At 43.3% G+C, this 15895-nt stretch overlaps 2 protein-coding genes across 7 annotated transcripts in view; both read right to left on the bottom strand.

The window, feature by feature from the left end:
* LOC137512928 (survival motor neuron protein-like) overlaps window positions 1-579 on the bottom strand; it is a 67866-nt gene extending 67287 nt beyond the window's left edge. For all 6 annotated transcript variants that reach the window (XM_068234094.1, XM_068234097.1, XM_068234095.1 and 3 more), the window contains exon 1: window positions 391-579. In XM_068234094.1, the coding sequence (XP_068090195.1) occupies window positions 391-438 (48 nt within the window). In that variant the 5' untranslated portion in view covers window positions 439-579. The remainder of the gene's footprint in view (window positions 1-390) is intronic.
* An 8471-nt stretch (window positions 580-9050) lies between these two features.
* The window catches only part of MICOS13 (mitochondrial contact site and cristae organizing system subunit 13), a 32671-nt gene continuing 25826 nt past the window's right edge, over window positions 9051-15895 (bottom strand). Inside the window, exon 4 of the mRNA XM_068234100.1 lies at window positions 9051-9190. Within this exon, the coding sequence (XP_068090201.1) occupies window positions 9093-9190 (98 nt within the window). The 3' untranslated portion in view covers window positions 9051-9092. The remainder of the gene's footprint in view (window positions 9191-15895) is intronic.

The following is a 15895-nucleotide window of genomic DNA, read 5'->3' as shown; positions in this document are numbered from 1 at the left end:
TAGGCAGACAAAACATGTTTCTTTCACTCCCCAGCAGCTGCCAGTTTATACAATTTTTCCTATGGATCAGCCAGCCTGATAGTACGCACATAAGAAGCTGTCTCATGATGTCATGTACTTGTACAATGCATGCTAAGTCATATCTGAACATCCGTGCACATAATTACACACGACTCCATCAACATGCAGCAGCGCAGCCCACACACTGCACAGACATCTGAATCGTGCAATGCCTTCGCTCATCTGAACGTCAGCTGATAGGCACTAAGCACACATCAATACAAACGCAATACACCATCAAATATATACATTCCGTGCCATGGAGCATAATGTAGGGAAAACACATTCTCATACAGCCGCATCCGCCACATATACTGTGCTATTCGTCACCTGGGAGCTGTCCTTGTGGTATACTATCTCCCTGTCACACGCTGCCATCCTCCGCTCCTCAATCTACCAGAGCGTTCCCAGCCACCGGCACCCCATCCTCGCTCTGCAATTCCAGAACACCGAAGCTTTCTGGGAATGATAGTCTTGTGTCTGTCAGGCGAGCATCACCGCAGCACCAGCAGGCATCATCTCCCAAAACGCACTGCGCTGGCAAAGAGGAGCAAGACAATAGACAGCCGTTCTGGCGCCACCTAATGCCCTAAAAGCAGCACTGCACTTTCTAAGTGTTATTCAATATACAGTATACCGGTACATCTACAAAAATAAACATCTTCAGCTTCTGTTCTCTGAATCCCCTTACATCTAAGATTTATGCCCAAGGCCTTTTTCTTTTAAAGGAGACCTTAATTTTAGCTGCAACATTGCAGCATGAAAGGGAATGTCTGCATCGCCTACATATAATCTGGATGTGCCGGGGTCAAAATAGTAAATGCAAAGTAGAAAACAGAAACCCCTAAGTAACAGCACCAATTTTTTTATTTTAACAATATCCATTTTGAATTTAGGTTCAACACTCATAGTAATGATAGATAGATAGATAGATAGATATCATTCTACCTATCTATCTATCTATCTATCTATCTATCTATCTATCTATCTATCTATCTATCTATCTATCTATCTATCTACCTATATATAGTGCCCACTGCTCAATGCAATAATTTTAGGACAATACCACTTGTTACATTTATAATATATATTCCCACTGAGGGCTCAAAATTAGAGCCCACAGATACGTGAACCCGGGTTCAGCAATATACCAGACAGTGCAATATAGTGCAAGGATGAAAGATACATTGTAACCTGCAAAAAGTCACATCACAAAGTGTATAGTGCAATCCATACATAAATACAAATCCTTATGCCAAACAACAGTAATATCCAAAGTGCTGGTGCTTAACCCCCTTGGCGGTATGAAAAATACCGCCAGGGGGCAGCGCAGCAGTTTTTTTTAAATTATTTTTGTTTTAAATCATGTAGCGAGCCGATGGCTCGCTACATGATAGCCGCTGCTCAGCGGCATCCCCCCAGCCCCGCCGATCGCCTCCGGCGATAGGCGATCAGGAAATCCCGTTCAAAGAACGGGATTTCCTGGAGGGCTTCCCCCGTCGCCATGGCGACGGGGCGGAATGACGTCACCGATGTCAGCGACGTCGGGACGTCATTGGGAGACCCGATCCACCCCTCGGCGCTGCCTGGCACTGATTGGCCAGGCAGCGCTCGGGGTCTGGGGGGGGGGGGGCCGCGCGCCGCACCGGATAGCGGCGATCGGGCGCGCGGCGGCGGCAATCGGGGTGCTGGCGCAGCTAGCAAAGTGCTAGCTGCGTCCAGCAAAAAAAAAATTAAGCAAATCGGCCCAGCAGGGCCTGAGCGGCACCCTCCGGCGGCTTACCCCGTGTCACACACGGGGTTACCGCTAAGGAGGTTAAGAGTACATTTGAAATCGGCGCCGGTAGACTTGGGCGCAGGATACAGCGGTATATGGCTGATCCTGCTTCTGCACAAGTCCGGGCCGATTTAATAACTATTCCCCCTCCAGGCCGCCATGGATAGAGGGGGAATGAAATAATTTGGCTTCCAGCAATTGCTGGAGGCCGAATTATTGTGTTTTTTAAGCAACCTCGGCTCTGTCTTCTGATGGTGCCGACGTTACTCACTGAGCGCTGCAATAGGAATGATTCCTATTGTAATCTATGGAGGAGCCGGCTGCGCCCAAATCTAGCAGCGCTGAAAAGCACTGCTCCGGGTGCTTAGACCTCTAAACTACTAATAGTCAGATGTCAGGAGGATTTTTTTTTTGTTTATGTTTTTAAGCCTATTGCATTACTATGAGTGTTGAACCTAAATTCTACATGAATATTGTTAAAGATTTTGTACAGATTTTTTTTGTTTACTTAGGGGTTTCTGTTTTATACTTCGCAACACAGCACCATACATAAGAAAAAAAGGATATTGCTGTGCCAATTCTGAGTAAGTAACCAAAGGGTTAATATTCTCTATATGTATGGCCGATTGACCATCAGATAGATCCTTCTCTGACTGAATCTGATCATAGAGAGATCTATTGCCTGGCCACCCACTGCACAGCGATTTCCAATAGATTCCAGCATAAATCTGTTGGAAATTGTCCTGCTGATGCAGGCCAGGCCTCCCCTAAAGTAAGTGTATGTGTCTCACACCCCTATGCTCAGTGTTTTCTCTAGCAAGAAAGAGAAGTGTTTGTTTTTTTGCATGGGGCATGACTACACACTGGCAGTATTTAGGGGTTCGTGCTGCCCTAAGCACCTCAGACCTATATCACCCCCCCCCCCCCCCCCGAAAGGTCGTTATTGGCGCACAACGCACGCCACTGCAAAAGTGGGCATGGCCACAAAATGCTGTGGGTGTGGCCAATAAAAATTTCCAAGTAAGAGTGCAACCCAAATTCAGTGGGCCAGTGTTTCCGACCCAGATAAGAGTAAAGTGACCCTTAAACAAGCAAGTAGGAAATGTTCCCACCATAAAAACACAGTCATGTATTCTATTCCACAAAACATCAGTAAATATTAGATTGTGAGCTCATCTGAGGACAGTCAGAAACAGGACTATGTTCTCTGTAAAGTGCTGCAAAAGATGTCAGTGCTATATTTATACATAATAATAATAATAATAATAATAATAATAATAATATGGTAGGACAGACTATGGCAGGATTAGATTATGAGCTCCTCAGAGGACAGTCAGTGACATGACTATGTGCTCTGTAAAGTACTGAAGAAGATGACAGTACTATATAAAAATACATAATAATATAGTAGGACAGACTAGGACTATGGCAGGATTAGATTGTGAGCTCCTCTGAGGACAGTCAGTGACATGACTATGGACTCTGTAAAACGCTGCAGAATATGTCAGCTATAAAATTACATATTGACACAGTTTGGTATTGACACAGTTTGATGAGAGCTGAAAAAGAAATCCCTGCATTCAGTATGGGCGATAATTAAAAACAGAAGAGTCTCCAGTGCTAAGCAGTTCACCCCAAAATACAAATAATGTGGCAGCATTCCCACAACATAAACATAATGCGACAGCGCGCCCCAAAATACACATAAATGAGGCAGGTTTCCCACAAAATAAACATGTGGCAGCGTTCACACAAAATTCACATAATGTGGCAGCGTTCCCACAAAATATACATAATATGGCAGTATTCCCACAAAATACATGATAGGGTAGCAATTCAACAAAGTAAACATAGTACGGCAGTATTTCCCCACAAAATACACATTGCATTTCCCCAAGATCCTGTGGCAGTGTATCCCCCAAATAAACACGAGGCAAAGTATTTCCCCATATACACACAATGCAGCACCGTATCCCCCAAAATACACACAATGTGCCTCTTTTGTCCCCCTAGGTAGCCAGGCATAGGTGCCCTAGTATAAGCAGCCAGGCATAGGCAACTTGGTGTAGGTGCTCTACAGTATAGTTAGCCAGGCATAGATGCCCCACAGTATAGTTAGCCAGGCATAGGTACCCCAGTATAGGTAGCCAGGCATAAGTAGGTGCCCCAATATAGGTAGTCAGGTATAGGAAGGTTGGGTGATTATGTTGTGGCTTATGGTTTTAAAGGGGTGGTGCAATACTGAGGGATTGTGATGTTATAGAGTGTAAATGTGAGGTTTTGTCACAATACACTTTTTTGTGACGTCATAATAGATCCCTGAGTGGTTTGTTATATAAGGTATAGGAAGGTGCCCCAATATAGGTAACAAGGCATAGGTAGGTTCCCCAGTATAGGTAGCCAGGTGGGCGGGGAGCAGGACCGCAGCGGTGGGTAGTCGGTGGGTGCATGATTGGGGAATGAAGATACCTACACTGAAGAGATTCACTAGCCATGTACTTACCTGCGGTTCGTTCTACGAGATGGAACACAGGAACAGGAAGTATGCGGCACATTGAACCCGGCGGCGCAAGTATCTTCAACCCTCGCTCTGTTTATGTGCCCAATGGCCACCAACCAATGTCTCCTGCTCCCGGATGCTCTCATTTAACCACCAGTGCTCATTAATACTTTTTGCTTTTTATGGTCAGTCAATGGTATTATATATGTAATGGCCAAAGTGTGAACTGGCCAGTCATTCCTCAAAACAGAAAATTTAGTTGCAACATCATCGGCCAAAGTCCAACACTGGCAGGCCAATATGTAAAATGGCTTTTCTGACAGTTCACTACAGTATTTGCTTGTTAGTGTTAGGCAAATGCCTGCAGGTCACACCTTCGTAAGAAAACACTTTTTATTGTCACCTCACCAGCCAAGGTACGATGTTTTCTCTTACATCTAGGCCACTTCCCACATTGGCTGGCCAATTTGGGAACTGGCCACACTTCTGGCTTTGGCCATAACATGTATGTCTCTGTATGTTGCATTCACTTTTGTACAGTTCTGATCCAGGTTTGTATCATGCCTGAGGAATACATTTAAAGTTTCAAAAGCAATAAATTATGTATAATTAGTCTTTAACTGTATCAACGTTGGTTTGTTTGAGATTGGCACCAATGGTAATATTGTGATGTACATTTGCTACTGAGCATCAGGGTTTCATTACCTCCCGACTGGACTACTGCAATGCTCTCTACACTGGCCTTCCAAAAAAGGACTTGTACTGCCTACAGCTGATACAGAACACTGCTGCCAGACTGCTAACCAACCAACCCCGTCACTGCCACATAACGCCAGTCCTACACTCCCTTCATTGGCTACCTATAGAATGGAGGGTCCTATTCAAGATCGGCCTACTGACATTTTGATACATGAAAGAAATGTTGCAGCTGCATAGCAATCCCCGCATTCTCAGATCCACAGGTTCTAATAATCTAGTCATACCCAGAGTCCACTTGGAAACTTTTGGTCCCAGAGCCTTCTGTCATGCTGCCCCTATGTTTTGGAACTCCTTACCTCAACAGATCAGGACAGTTCCATCCCTGGACGTGTTTAAATCCAGACTGAAAACCCACCTGTTCAGTTTGACTTCATCCTACTACCAATTACTGAATCTGAGAGAGCCTAAGCGCTTTGAGTCCTATGGGAGAAAAGCGCTATAGAAATGTTATTGTATTGTATTAAAGGGGTTCTTTCGCGAAAAAAGTAGGCAGTTAAAAAATGTGACAGATGACAGGTTTTGGGCCAGTCCATCTTTTTAAGGGGGATTCTCAGGGCTTTCTTTGTTTTCAACAGCATTTCCTGAACAGCAGTTTAACTGCCAAAATAGCAAGATACCAGCCGGCCTCCCTAATCACTTGCACACTATTTTGTCAGTTACATTTTGCAACTGTTGTTCAGGAAATGCTGTTGAAAACAAAGAAAGCCTTGAGAATCCCCCTTAAAAAGATGGACTGGCCCAAAACCTGTCATCTGTCACATTTTTTAACTGCCTACTTTTTTCGCAAAAGAACCCCTTTAAATATGCTGTAGCATCACTATGATTGTGTTGTAATCCAATTTGCATGTAGGATTAAAGTAAAAGTAATGTTTTAAAGACACAATTTGTTAGTGCTGTTGGTGATGAAGACATTCATGTAAGAGGTTACCTGGAATTTGTGCAAAGCTCTCTCAATTAACTCTTCTGACCTGTAGGGTATTTACTTATAATTTAAAGGACACCTGTGAGCAAATACAAAATAACAAAACAAAAAAAAAGTTCAACTTACCTGGGGCTACTACCGACCCCCTGCAGACGTTCTGTGCCCGCGTCGGGACAAAACGATCCTCCGGTCCCCGCCGTGGCACACTTCCGTTTTCGCCGACTTAATGTCGCCGGCCACTGCGCCTGCGTGATGGCCAGAAAACCTTGTACTGCGCCTGTAGGACATTCCTGGCAATGTGAGTGGGAGGATTGTTTAGTCCTGGCACTGGCACAGGATGTCTGCAGGGGCCTGTAAATGCCCCAGGTAGGTCATTTAAGAGAGGTAATGGAAGGGAGTGTTTTCAGGCAGTAGGTCTGTTAAGGATGAACAGTAGTGTGGAAGTTAGGTAAGATTTGGCATAAGGTCACATTGAGGCCTTGTTCACATTGCGTTCCATTCGCGTGTCTGTCTGCGTTTGGCGTATTGATGCAATGTTTGTTTCCGATAACCAGCGATTACCTGCATGCTGTGTTTTTTTTTTTTGTGAACCGCTTTTGTAAGTGGTTTTGCCGAGCGATTGCATTTTTTCACTTCCTGACTTCAGTCAGGAAGTGAACTCTTTGATCCGAAAAGAAATACATACAATGTATTTATTCTTAAAAACGCGAACGCAATCGCTGCACAAAGCAATTTTGTGAGCATTTTTGTTTTTCCTATATCTTCCATTGAAGCAAAAATCGCTTCAAAAATGGCCCTTGCCCCGCTTTTCTGAGTGGATCAGAAACGAACCGCTCAGATGTGAACTTTCTCATAGACAATAATGGTGTAAGCGCTTTCAGGGTAATTTTGAAAAATCACCAGCGCTTAAAAAATGCGAAAACCACCTCTAGTGTGTATGAGCCCTTAGGGCTTACAAATGGTAAGTATCTAGAATAAGTAGGCGTGCCCTCTAATATTATCTTAAGATCTGCCGGATCTTTAACGACATCTTATGACCGACCAACATGAGCACACTGTTCTACTCACCCTGCCCGTCAGAAGGCACTCCATTCTGCCTCCTCCCAGCACCATAGTAACAGATGCATTGCTAGCCTCAAGGCTAGTGACAGGTCTGTACAGGACTCATCACCGAACTGTTACCTGAGGTATCAAGTCTCAATCCTTGACTGTGATAGCCATCTTAGGTTTGTACGAGGCTTCAGACACTGGATTTGTTGAAAAAATGTCAACATTGGGTGAGGTTTAGCTAGATAGTTTTGTATTTGCATTTATAATGCTGTGGGTACAATATATTCAAAGCTTTTTAGTTCAGCTGCTCTTTAAACTAGAACTGAACTCAGAACAACTTCTCTGCTCTAAAAGATAAGCAACAGCATAATAATCTTTACAGAAAAACATTTCTTTGCTGCAGCCCACAGAACTCCTGCAAAAAATCTGCAGTCGGTCTACTTCCTGCTTTCATGGGAGCAGACAAAAGGTAACATCCCTCCCTATCCCTCTCACCTCGGGTTTCCTTTAAAAGAGCCCACTAGTGCCCGATTTTACTATACTTTCAGCAAGAAAATGATTGGTAAATCTGCACTGATTCATTCTTTTTGTTCTCAAGTTAGTTTAATGTTTTCAAATTATTTCTCTGATTACATTTACTGTATTTTTCATTCAATAAAATGGACTGTTTACTGTAATTAATAGATCACCATTAATAGACTGTAAATTGCCATTACATTATAATTGAAATGTGTGGCCAACATAAGATTGGGGGCATCAAACAATGCTGTTGCCACTAAAATCCTGCAGAGAGAACATGGATGGAAACTGAATCGTATCTTGACGCTCTTGAAACAAATAGGCTCTTTTTCATCTTCCGTTTAAAATAACTTTCATTGATAAGGCAGGAACATATCACCTAGCAGAAAAAGTGATTTGAATAAGGGCCATGGTGCCTACATAGAAGCCTACTGAAGTACATGAAGTCAAATTGGAGAAGGTTTACCATGCAACTGTACACACAGAGCTTACCCTCATTTGTAAAATAAGGACCTTCTGCTTCTTACATTTAGGCATCCAAACAAATCATTTTTAAAAAATACATATTTTATTTAACTCATTAGCAAAAACAGTTGCAATTTCGTAGAGAGTTCAATCGTCTTCAGTTCCTGCTTTGTTAAACTGTTCAACTGTTAACATTTTTAATACAGATGTATGAATATTAATCGTGCTCCCACCCCTCCCTCGCAAACACCCCTGTGGATGTGACTTTTGCCTTTATAGCCAGAACTCATTTTTAATGCAGCCAACTGCTTTGTAAAGCCAGTTATGAAAGCAATTCAATTTCCCTTCATGAACGTGACCAACCAATCAGAGCTCACCTTTGACAGTACATCCAATCACCCACAAAGGGAACTATTATTAAGTTTATGTGGAAATGTTAACACAGAAGAACAAGTAACACAAAAACAAAAGACATTACCCCCGATTCATAGCTCAATGATTAAGGAGAAAGGTAGAATTGGGGAAGGGAAATTGTTCATTTCTAAATTACAAAAAAACAAAACAAAAATCACCATACATTGCTAGTCTTGAGTGGAGAAATCACATCCCATCGATCATTTATATGGCAAGAGCTTTGTCAAGATTTAAGATTCAAGCACTTTGTCATTGTGTAACACAAAATTACTTTTCATGCAAGCCCTATGGTGTATATAAGAAACATAGTGATAGTAACAAAGGAAGAAATAGAGGAAATATACAAGTACGCCGGCCACTTAAAATATTTAAAAAATATGTACAATTTGTAGCTGTATAAATGAATCACTGAGAAAAGAGTTATATGGAACACTACCTTTAAGTGCATACTCCTAAGCACTAATTAGGAGCTATAAATATAAGCACACACCCCTTCACCTAAAATACCAGGAAAGAGTTATTCAATACCAGTTTCTAATACATATTAAACTATACATCATCAGGTTAAATAAATCAATGTACAATAATTGTATAAATAAAGTTTATTTCTCTTAAATACATAGAAATCACTTTGCCAAGTCCTTTATATACTTCCAGCCGTCTGCCGTGTACTCACAAACTGTGGTTGGTGCAGATGAGAGAGCAGACACGGACCTCTGCACCCCTGTAAAGGACAAAAAAGTTAAACAGAATTAGAATCATGTAGCAGACATTTAGGTAGAAATGAGCACTATTTCAGCCGCGCTTGTTAAAAAACAATTAGCGGGCACTATGCACGCTACACTCGCTCCTTGCAGCATAGCCTTGCGCATGTTGCTTCCATAGCAACGCGCGCTCCCTTAAATACCGGCCACTGCTGTGAAGTACCACAAGACTTCACTAGCGCGGCCACTACTATGTTGATTTACAGTTACTATGTAATTAACTAAGTGAGGCATGCTACGCTGCAAGGAGCGAGCGTAGCGTGCATAGCAGCAGCTATTTGTTTTTATTAACGAACACAGCTCTCATTTATGAATTTACCACTACGTATCTAAGTGTAGTTTCTTAGAAACCGGAATAAAAAGTAAGTTTCTAAATATTTTGAGTTGCAAATTGTGTAGTGAAGATACAGTATATTGACAGCTCTTTGGATGACTGCAAACAAGCATGATATCCCATGTAAACAAGCTTTAAGACCTATCTGCAAAGTAACACTTTAGGGCTCGTGTCCATTGCAACGCAGAGCCGCACGACTCTACCTGCATTGCGCGTCACTACCTGGGGTGGAGCTTGCGATCCTATTGATTATACTGAATGGGATCGCAGGCACAATCACCCCGAAATGCAGGCAACCATGTGCTGAGAGTAAAAAGTGAATCACAGCACATGAATGGAAACAGCAGACAGTGCAGTCTATGCACTGTCTGCTGTCCCTGCGATCGCGTTTCCGTAAGTGTGGCTGAAAGAGTGCTATATGGAAACGAGGCCTTTCAGCTAAACAGATACTGCCCACTACAAATTACAGTGAAACTCTAGCTAAACATATTTTAAAGCTGAACTAATGCTCCAATTTTAAAGTACACCTGTGAGGGGAAAAAAAAAAAAAAAAGCTTCTCCTGTCCTCTTTAGCCTTGGGGATCCAGCGCTGGTTCCCCTGAACATTTCTCCAACAAGTGCCAACAAACACTGCGGAGGTATGGCAATATTTACCTTCAGGGCTCCAGCGCAGGCTCAAATAGCCAAGACTGTTAGGGTCTGCTCTTCTGCACAGGCCTGTTTTCCGTTGGAGCTCGATGGGGCAGCTTCTACTGTGCCTGCGCTGAAGACCTGAAGGTAAATATTGCCACACGTGGAGATCGGCCGCTTTCTGCGCGGGATCGAGGAGGCTCCTCCCACCTAAGGTAAGTACAGTACCTCCCACAGGATGTTATTTTCATAACAGATTCCCTATTCAAAAATGTGTAATAGCTTTTCATTTGTGATGTGTCTTTTGAAAACCTACTGGTATTTTCCTAGAATGTAAAAATTACCAGCATTTCCTCCTGCACCTCCCCTGTGAGACCACAGCTATATACAGTGGAGGAAATAATTATTTGACCCCTCACTGATTTTGTAAGTTTGTCCAATGACAAAGAAATGAAGTCGTACACAAAAGATGCTGGTTGGCCCGGCACTCAGTAAGGGGGGAGTTGTTAGGTCTGCTGCACCATGTAAAATAATCAGTCCCGTCCTAATCCTTGCTGCAACTGGGATCTTAGCGCGTGGAAGCGTGCGGACAGATCTTTTTCAAACACAAGTTCATATGCAGCACACACAAGACAATCCGTGCACCGCTTCCTTAATACACTGTGTTTATTTTCCCATGCAATACATCAGCAGATGGATAGGCAATATTCCAGTGACAGTGTTCACTTACACGTTTGCATTATGTCAATCTGACCTGTGCCGTGGACGGGTGCGGGGGGGTGACAGGGGATGGGAGGACTGCGCGACAGCCGTTTCGCGCCGGTGTGGCGCTTGTTCACGTGCAGGTATCCTTGGCCCAAGGATACCTGCACGTGAACAAGCGCCACACCGGCGCGAAACGGCTGTCGCGCAGTCCTCCCATCCCCTGGTCACCCCCCCGCACCCGTCCACGGCACAGGTCAGATTGACATAATGCAAACGTGTAAGTGAACACTGTCACTGGAATATTGCCTATCCATCTGCTGATGTATTGCATGGGAAAATAAACACAGTGTATTAAGGAAGCGGTGCACGGATTGTCTTGTGTGTGCTGCAAAGAAATGAAGTCTCAGAACAGTATCATTTCAATGGTAGGTTTATTTTAACAGTGGCAGATAGCACATCAAAAGGAAAATCGAAAAAATAACCTTAAATAAAAGATAGCAACTGATTTGCATTTCATTGAGTGAAATACGTTTTTGAACCCCTACCAACCATAAAGAGTTCTGGCTCCCACAGAGTGGTTAGACACTTCTACTCAATTAGTCACCCTCATTAAGGACACCTGTCTTAACTAGTCACCTGTATAAAAGACACCTGTCCACAGAATCAATCAATCAAGCAGACTCCAAACTCTCCAACATGGAAAAGACCAAAGAGCTGTCCAAGGATGTCAGAGACAAAATTGTAGACCTGCACAAGGCTGGAATGGGCTACAAAACCATTAGCAAGAAGCTGGGAGAGAAGGTGACAACTGTTGGTGCGATTGTTCGAAAATGGAAGGAGCACAAAATGACCATCAATCGACCTCGCTCTGGGGCTCCACGCAAGATCTCACCTCGTGGGGTGTCAATGGTTCTGAGAAAGGTGAAAAAGCATCCTAGAACTACACTGGAGGAGTTAGTGAATGACCTCAAATTAGCAGGGACCACAGTCACCAAGAAAACCATTGGAAACACATTACACCGCAATGGATTAAAATCCTGCAGGGCTCGCAAGGTCTCCCTGCTCAAGAAGGCACATGTGCAAGCCCGTCTGAAGTTTGCCAATGAACACCTGAATGATTCTGTGAGTGACTGGGAGAAGGTGCTGTGGTCTGATGAAACCAAAATAGAGCTCTTTGGCATTAACTCAACTCGCTGTGTTTGGAGGAAGAAAAATGCTGCCTATGACCCCCAAAACACCGTCCCCACCGTCAAGCATGGGGGTGGAAACATTTTGCTTTGTGGGTGTTTTTCTGCTAAGGGCACAGGACAACTTAATCGCATTAACGGGAAAATGGACGGAGCCATGTATCGTAAAATCCTGAACGACAACCATCCTTCCCTCTGCCAGGAAACTGAAAATGGGTTGTGGATGGGTGTTGCAGCACGACAATGACCCAAAACATACAGCAAAGGCAACAAAGGAGTGGCTCAAGAAGAAGCACATTAAGGTCATGGAGTGGCCTAGTCAGTCTCCGGACCTTAATCCAATAGAAAACCTATGGAGGGAGCTCAAGCTCAGAGTTGCACAGAGACAGCCTCGAAACCTTAGGGATTTAGAGATGATCTGCAAAGAGGAGTGGACCAACATTCCTCCTAAAATGTGTGCAAACTTGGTCATCAATTACAAGAAACGTTTGACCTCTGTGCTTGCAAACAAGGGTTTTTCCACTAAGTATTAAGTCTTTTATTGTTAGAGGGTTCAAAAACTTATTTCACTCAATGAAATGCAAATCAGTTGCTATCTTTTATGTAAGGTTATTTTTTCGATTTTCCTTTTGATGTGCTATCTGCCACTGTTAAAATAAACCTACCATTGAAATGATACTGTTCTGAGACTTTTCATTTCTTTGTCATTGGACAAACTTACAAAATCAGTGAGGGGTCAAATAATTATTTCCTCCACTGTATGTGTGCCTCTGTAACTAGAGCTGAATTATTCTGTAAAGGAATCACTGACCGAGCTTCTAAGGACGACAGTGGTTAATTTGCATATATTCAGCAGTAATGCACTGGGAGACATCTCAAGCTCACTCCAACCTGAATTATCACAAATTCTTTCTGTTTTAAGAAAGGAAACTTTTGCTTTCCATAGCATTTTAGTAAGGAGGCTTTACAGACCATTGTAGCCCCTTACACAACCCAACGAGTTTCTGGTTCACCATGAGCTTGCTGGTTAGTCTGTACCTCTGGGTGTTTTAAAGAAAACCTGTACTGAAAAAAAGTTCCCCTGGGGGGTACTCACCTCAGTAGGGGGAAGCCTCTGGACCATATCGAGACTTCCCAGTCGTCCTCTGTACCACGGCGGCCTCGCTGCAGCCCCCGGAACGCACAAGCGACAAATCCGACAGCCTGTGCAATATTTACCTTTTCGGGCTCCAGCGGGGGCACTGTTGTGGCTCTTCTGACGAAGATAGGCGAAAATAGCCGGTCTCCGTCGGGTCCACTCTACTGCGCAGGCGCAGTATCCGCTCTTCCCACGGAGATAGGCGAAAATAGCCAATCTCCGTCAGGCCGCTCTACTGCGCAAGCGCAGGAGACTTGCGCCTGCGCAGTAGAACGGCCTGACAGAAATCGGCTATTTTCGCCTATCTCCGTGGGAAGAGCGGATACAGCGCCTGCGCTGGAGCCAAATGGTAAATATTTACATCGCCAACGCTCCGGGAGGATTTTCTCCGCCACCGAGGAGGACGGGGAAGCCTCAATAGGATCCCGAGGCTTCCCCCACCCACGGTGAGTACCCCCCAGGGGAGTGTTTTTCATTACAGATTTTCTTTAAGTCCTACTTCATAGAGCAGAAAACAAAGCAAGCGCTCACCAATATGGGCCGCATCTGAATGACTCACCACCTCATATGCACCGCTTAAATAGCTCAAATACACACTCAGCAATCAGACAGATGCAAAACATATGCAAAAGTAAACTAAATACTTACCATGCAAAACAGGATAGCACAATGGGTGCTGCTAGCCTGGTAGTTACAGAACTGTGGATACAAAATATAGGTAAAAGGCTGCGCATCCCTGACCCAATACTATACAATTGAATGGTTAATCGCTGTGGCGCATACCTCAACGTTGGTGCAGATGTCCAGTATATCTATATTTTTGCATGCAAAACTATGATGGAAGCTAAAATTTCTCCATAGACCAGTATTGCATTGTTTGGATGCGGGCGTACATTTTAGTCCAGGGGGGGGCGGTGTGCGCCACAGCGATTAACCATTCAATTGTATAGTATTGGGTCAGGGATGCGCAGCCTTTTACCTATATTTTGTATCCACAGTTCTGTAACTACCAGGCTAGCAGCACCCATTGTGCTATCCTGTTTTGCATGGTAAGTATTTAGTTTACTTTTGCATATGTTTTGCATCTGTCTGATTGCTGAGTGTGTATTTGAGCTATTTAAGCGGTGCATATGAGGTGGTGAGTCATTCAGATGCGGCCCATATTGGTGAGCGCTTGCTTTGTTTTCTGCTGTCTGTATTGAATGTAAGTTACACATTTTAGCGAAGCTGCTGCCAGGGTAAAGACATGTGCTTTTAACTTAGGTCAGTTTAGTGTTAGGACATCTGCTCTGGAGATTTACCTCAACGTTGGTGCAGATGTCCAGTATATCTATATTCTTGCATGCAAAACTATGATGGAAGCTAAAATTTCTGGAATGACTGGTGAGTCATTCAGATGCGGCCCATATTGGTGAGCGCTTGCTTTGTTTTCTGCTGTCTGTATTGAATGTAAGTTACACATTTTAGCGAAGCTGCTGCCAGGGTAAAGACATGTGCTTTTAACTTAGGTCAGTTTAGTGTTAGGACATCTGCTCTGGAGATTTACCTCAACGTTGGTGCAGATGTCCAGTATATCTATATTTTTGCATGCAAAACTATGATGGAAGCTAAAATTTCTCCATAGACCAGTATTGCATTGTTTGGATGCGGGCGTACATTTTAGTCCAGGGGGGGCGGTGTGCGCCACAGCGATTAACCATTCAATTGTATAGTATTGGGTCAGGGATGCGCAGCCTTTTACCTATATTTTGCTACTTCATAGAGCCACATTAATCCATGCCATGCAATGATGAAGACCAACCAGTCTGAAACAGTCTGTATGCATGTTGGATTATTGTGGCTCTGTACAATTAACAGCTGACACATCGTTGCATTCCAGTGGATCTGGAGGTGTGTTTAGCTTCTAAGGACAACAATGATTAATTTGCATATTTCAGCAGTGATACACCGGGAGACCTCTCAGCACACCAACCTGATTTATCTCAAATTTTTTCTGTTTTCAGAAAGCAAACTTTTGCTTTCCATAGTATTTTAATAAGGAGGCTTTTAGGACCATTGTAGCCCCTTACACACCCAAACGAGTTCTGGTTCACTATGAGCTTGCTGGTTAGTCTGGACCAAGGATTATGCTACAAACAACTATTACATATTCTGATAATGTTTACTAAAGACCTTAGCAATGCCTCAGCTACTACAGTGCTGTCCATAATTACTCATACCACTGGCAAATTTTGACTTAAAGTTACTTTACTCTTATTCAACCAGCAAGTAATTTTTTTGACGGGAAATGACATGGGTGTCTCCCAAAAGATAATAAGACAGTGTACAAGAGAAATTATTGTGGAAAAAAAAAACATTTCTCAGCTTTTATTTACATTTAAGCGTGTCCAGTCCAAAAGTATTCATACACTTCTCAATAATCAACAAAAAAACATTCAATAGCTATTACAGTAATCGAATGCTTCCTATAAGTGCAGACCAGCTTTTTGCATGTCTCCACGGGTATTTTTGGCCATTCATCTTTAGCAATTAACTCCAAATCTTTCAGGTTGGAGGGTCTTCTTGCCATCACTCTGATCTTTAGCTCCCTCCACAGATTCTCAATTGGATTTAAGTCAGGACTGGGCCACTCCAAAACGTTAATGTTGTCTGCTAACAATTTCTTCACCAC

Source organism: Hyperolius riggenbachi, chromosome 1 (genome assembly GCF_040937935.1).
Source record: "Hyperolius riggenbachi isolate aHypRig1 chromosome 1, aHypRig1.pri, whole genome shotgun sequence".
NCBI classification, from domain to species: domain Eukaryota; kingdom Metazoa; phylum Chordata; class Amphibia; order Anura; family Hyperoliidae; genus Hyperolius; species Hyperolius riggenbachi.
The sequence above is the reverse complement of the archived record's forward strand: the minus strand, read 5'-3'. Positions and strand labels throughout refer to the sequence as shown.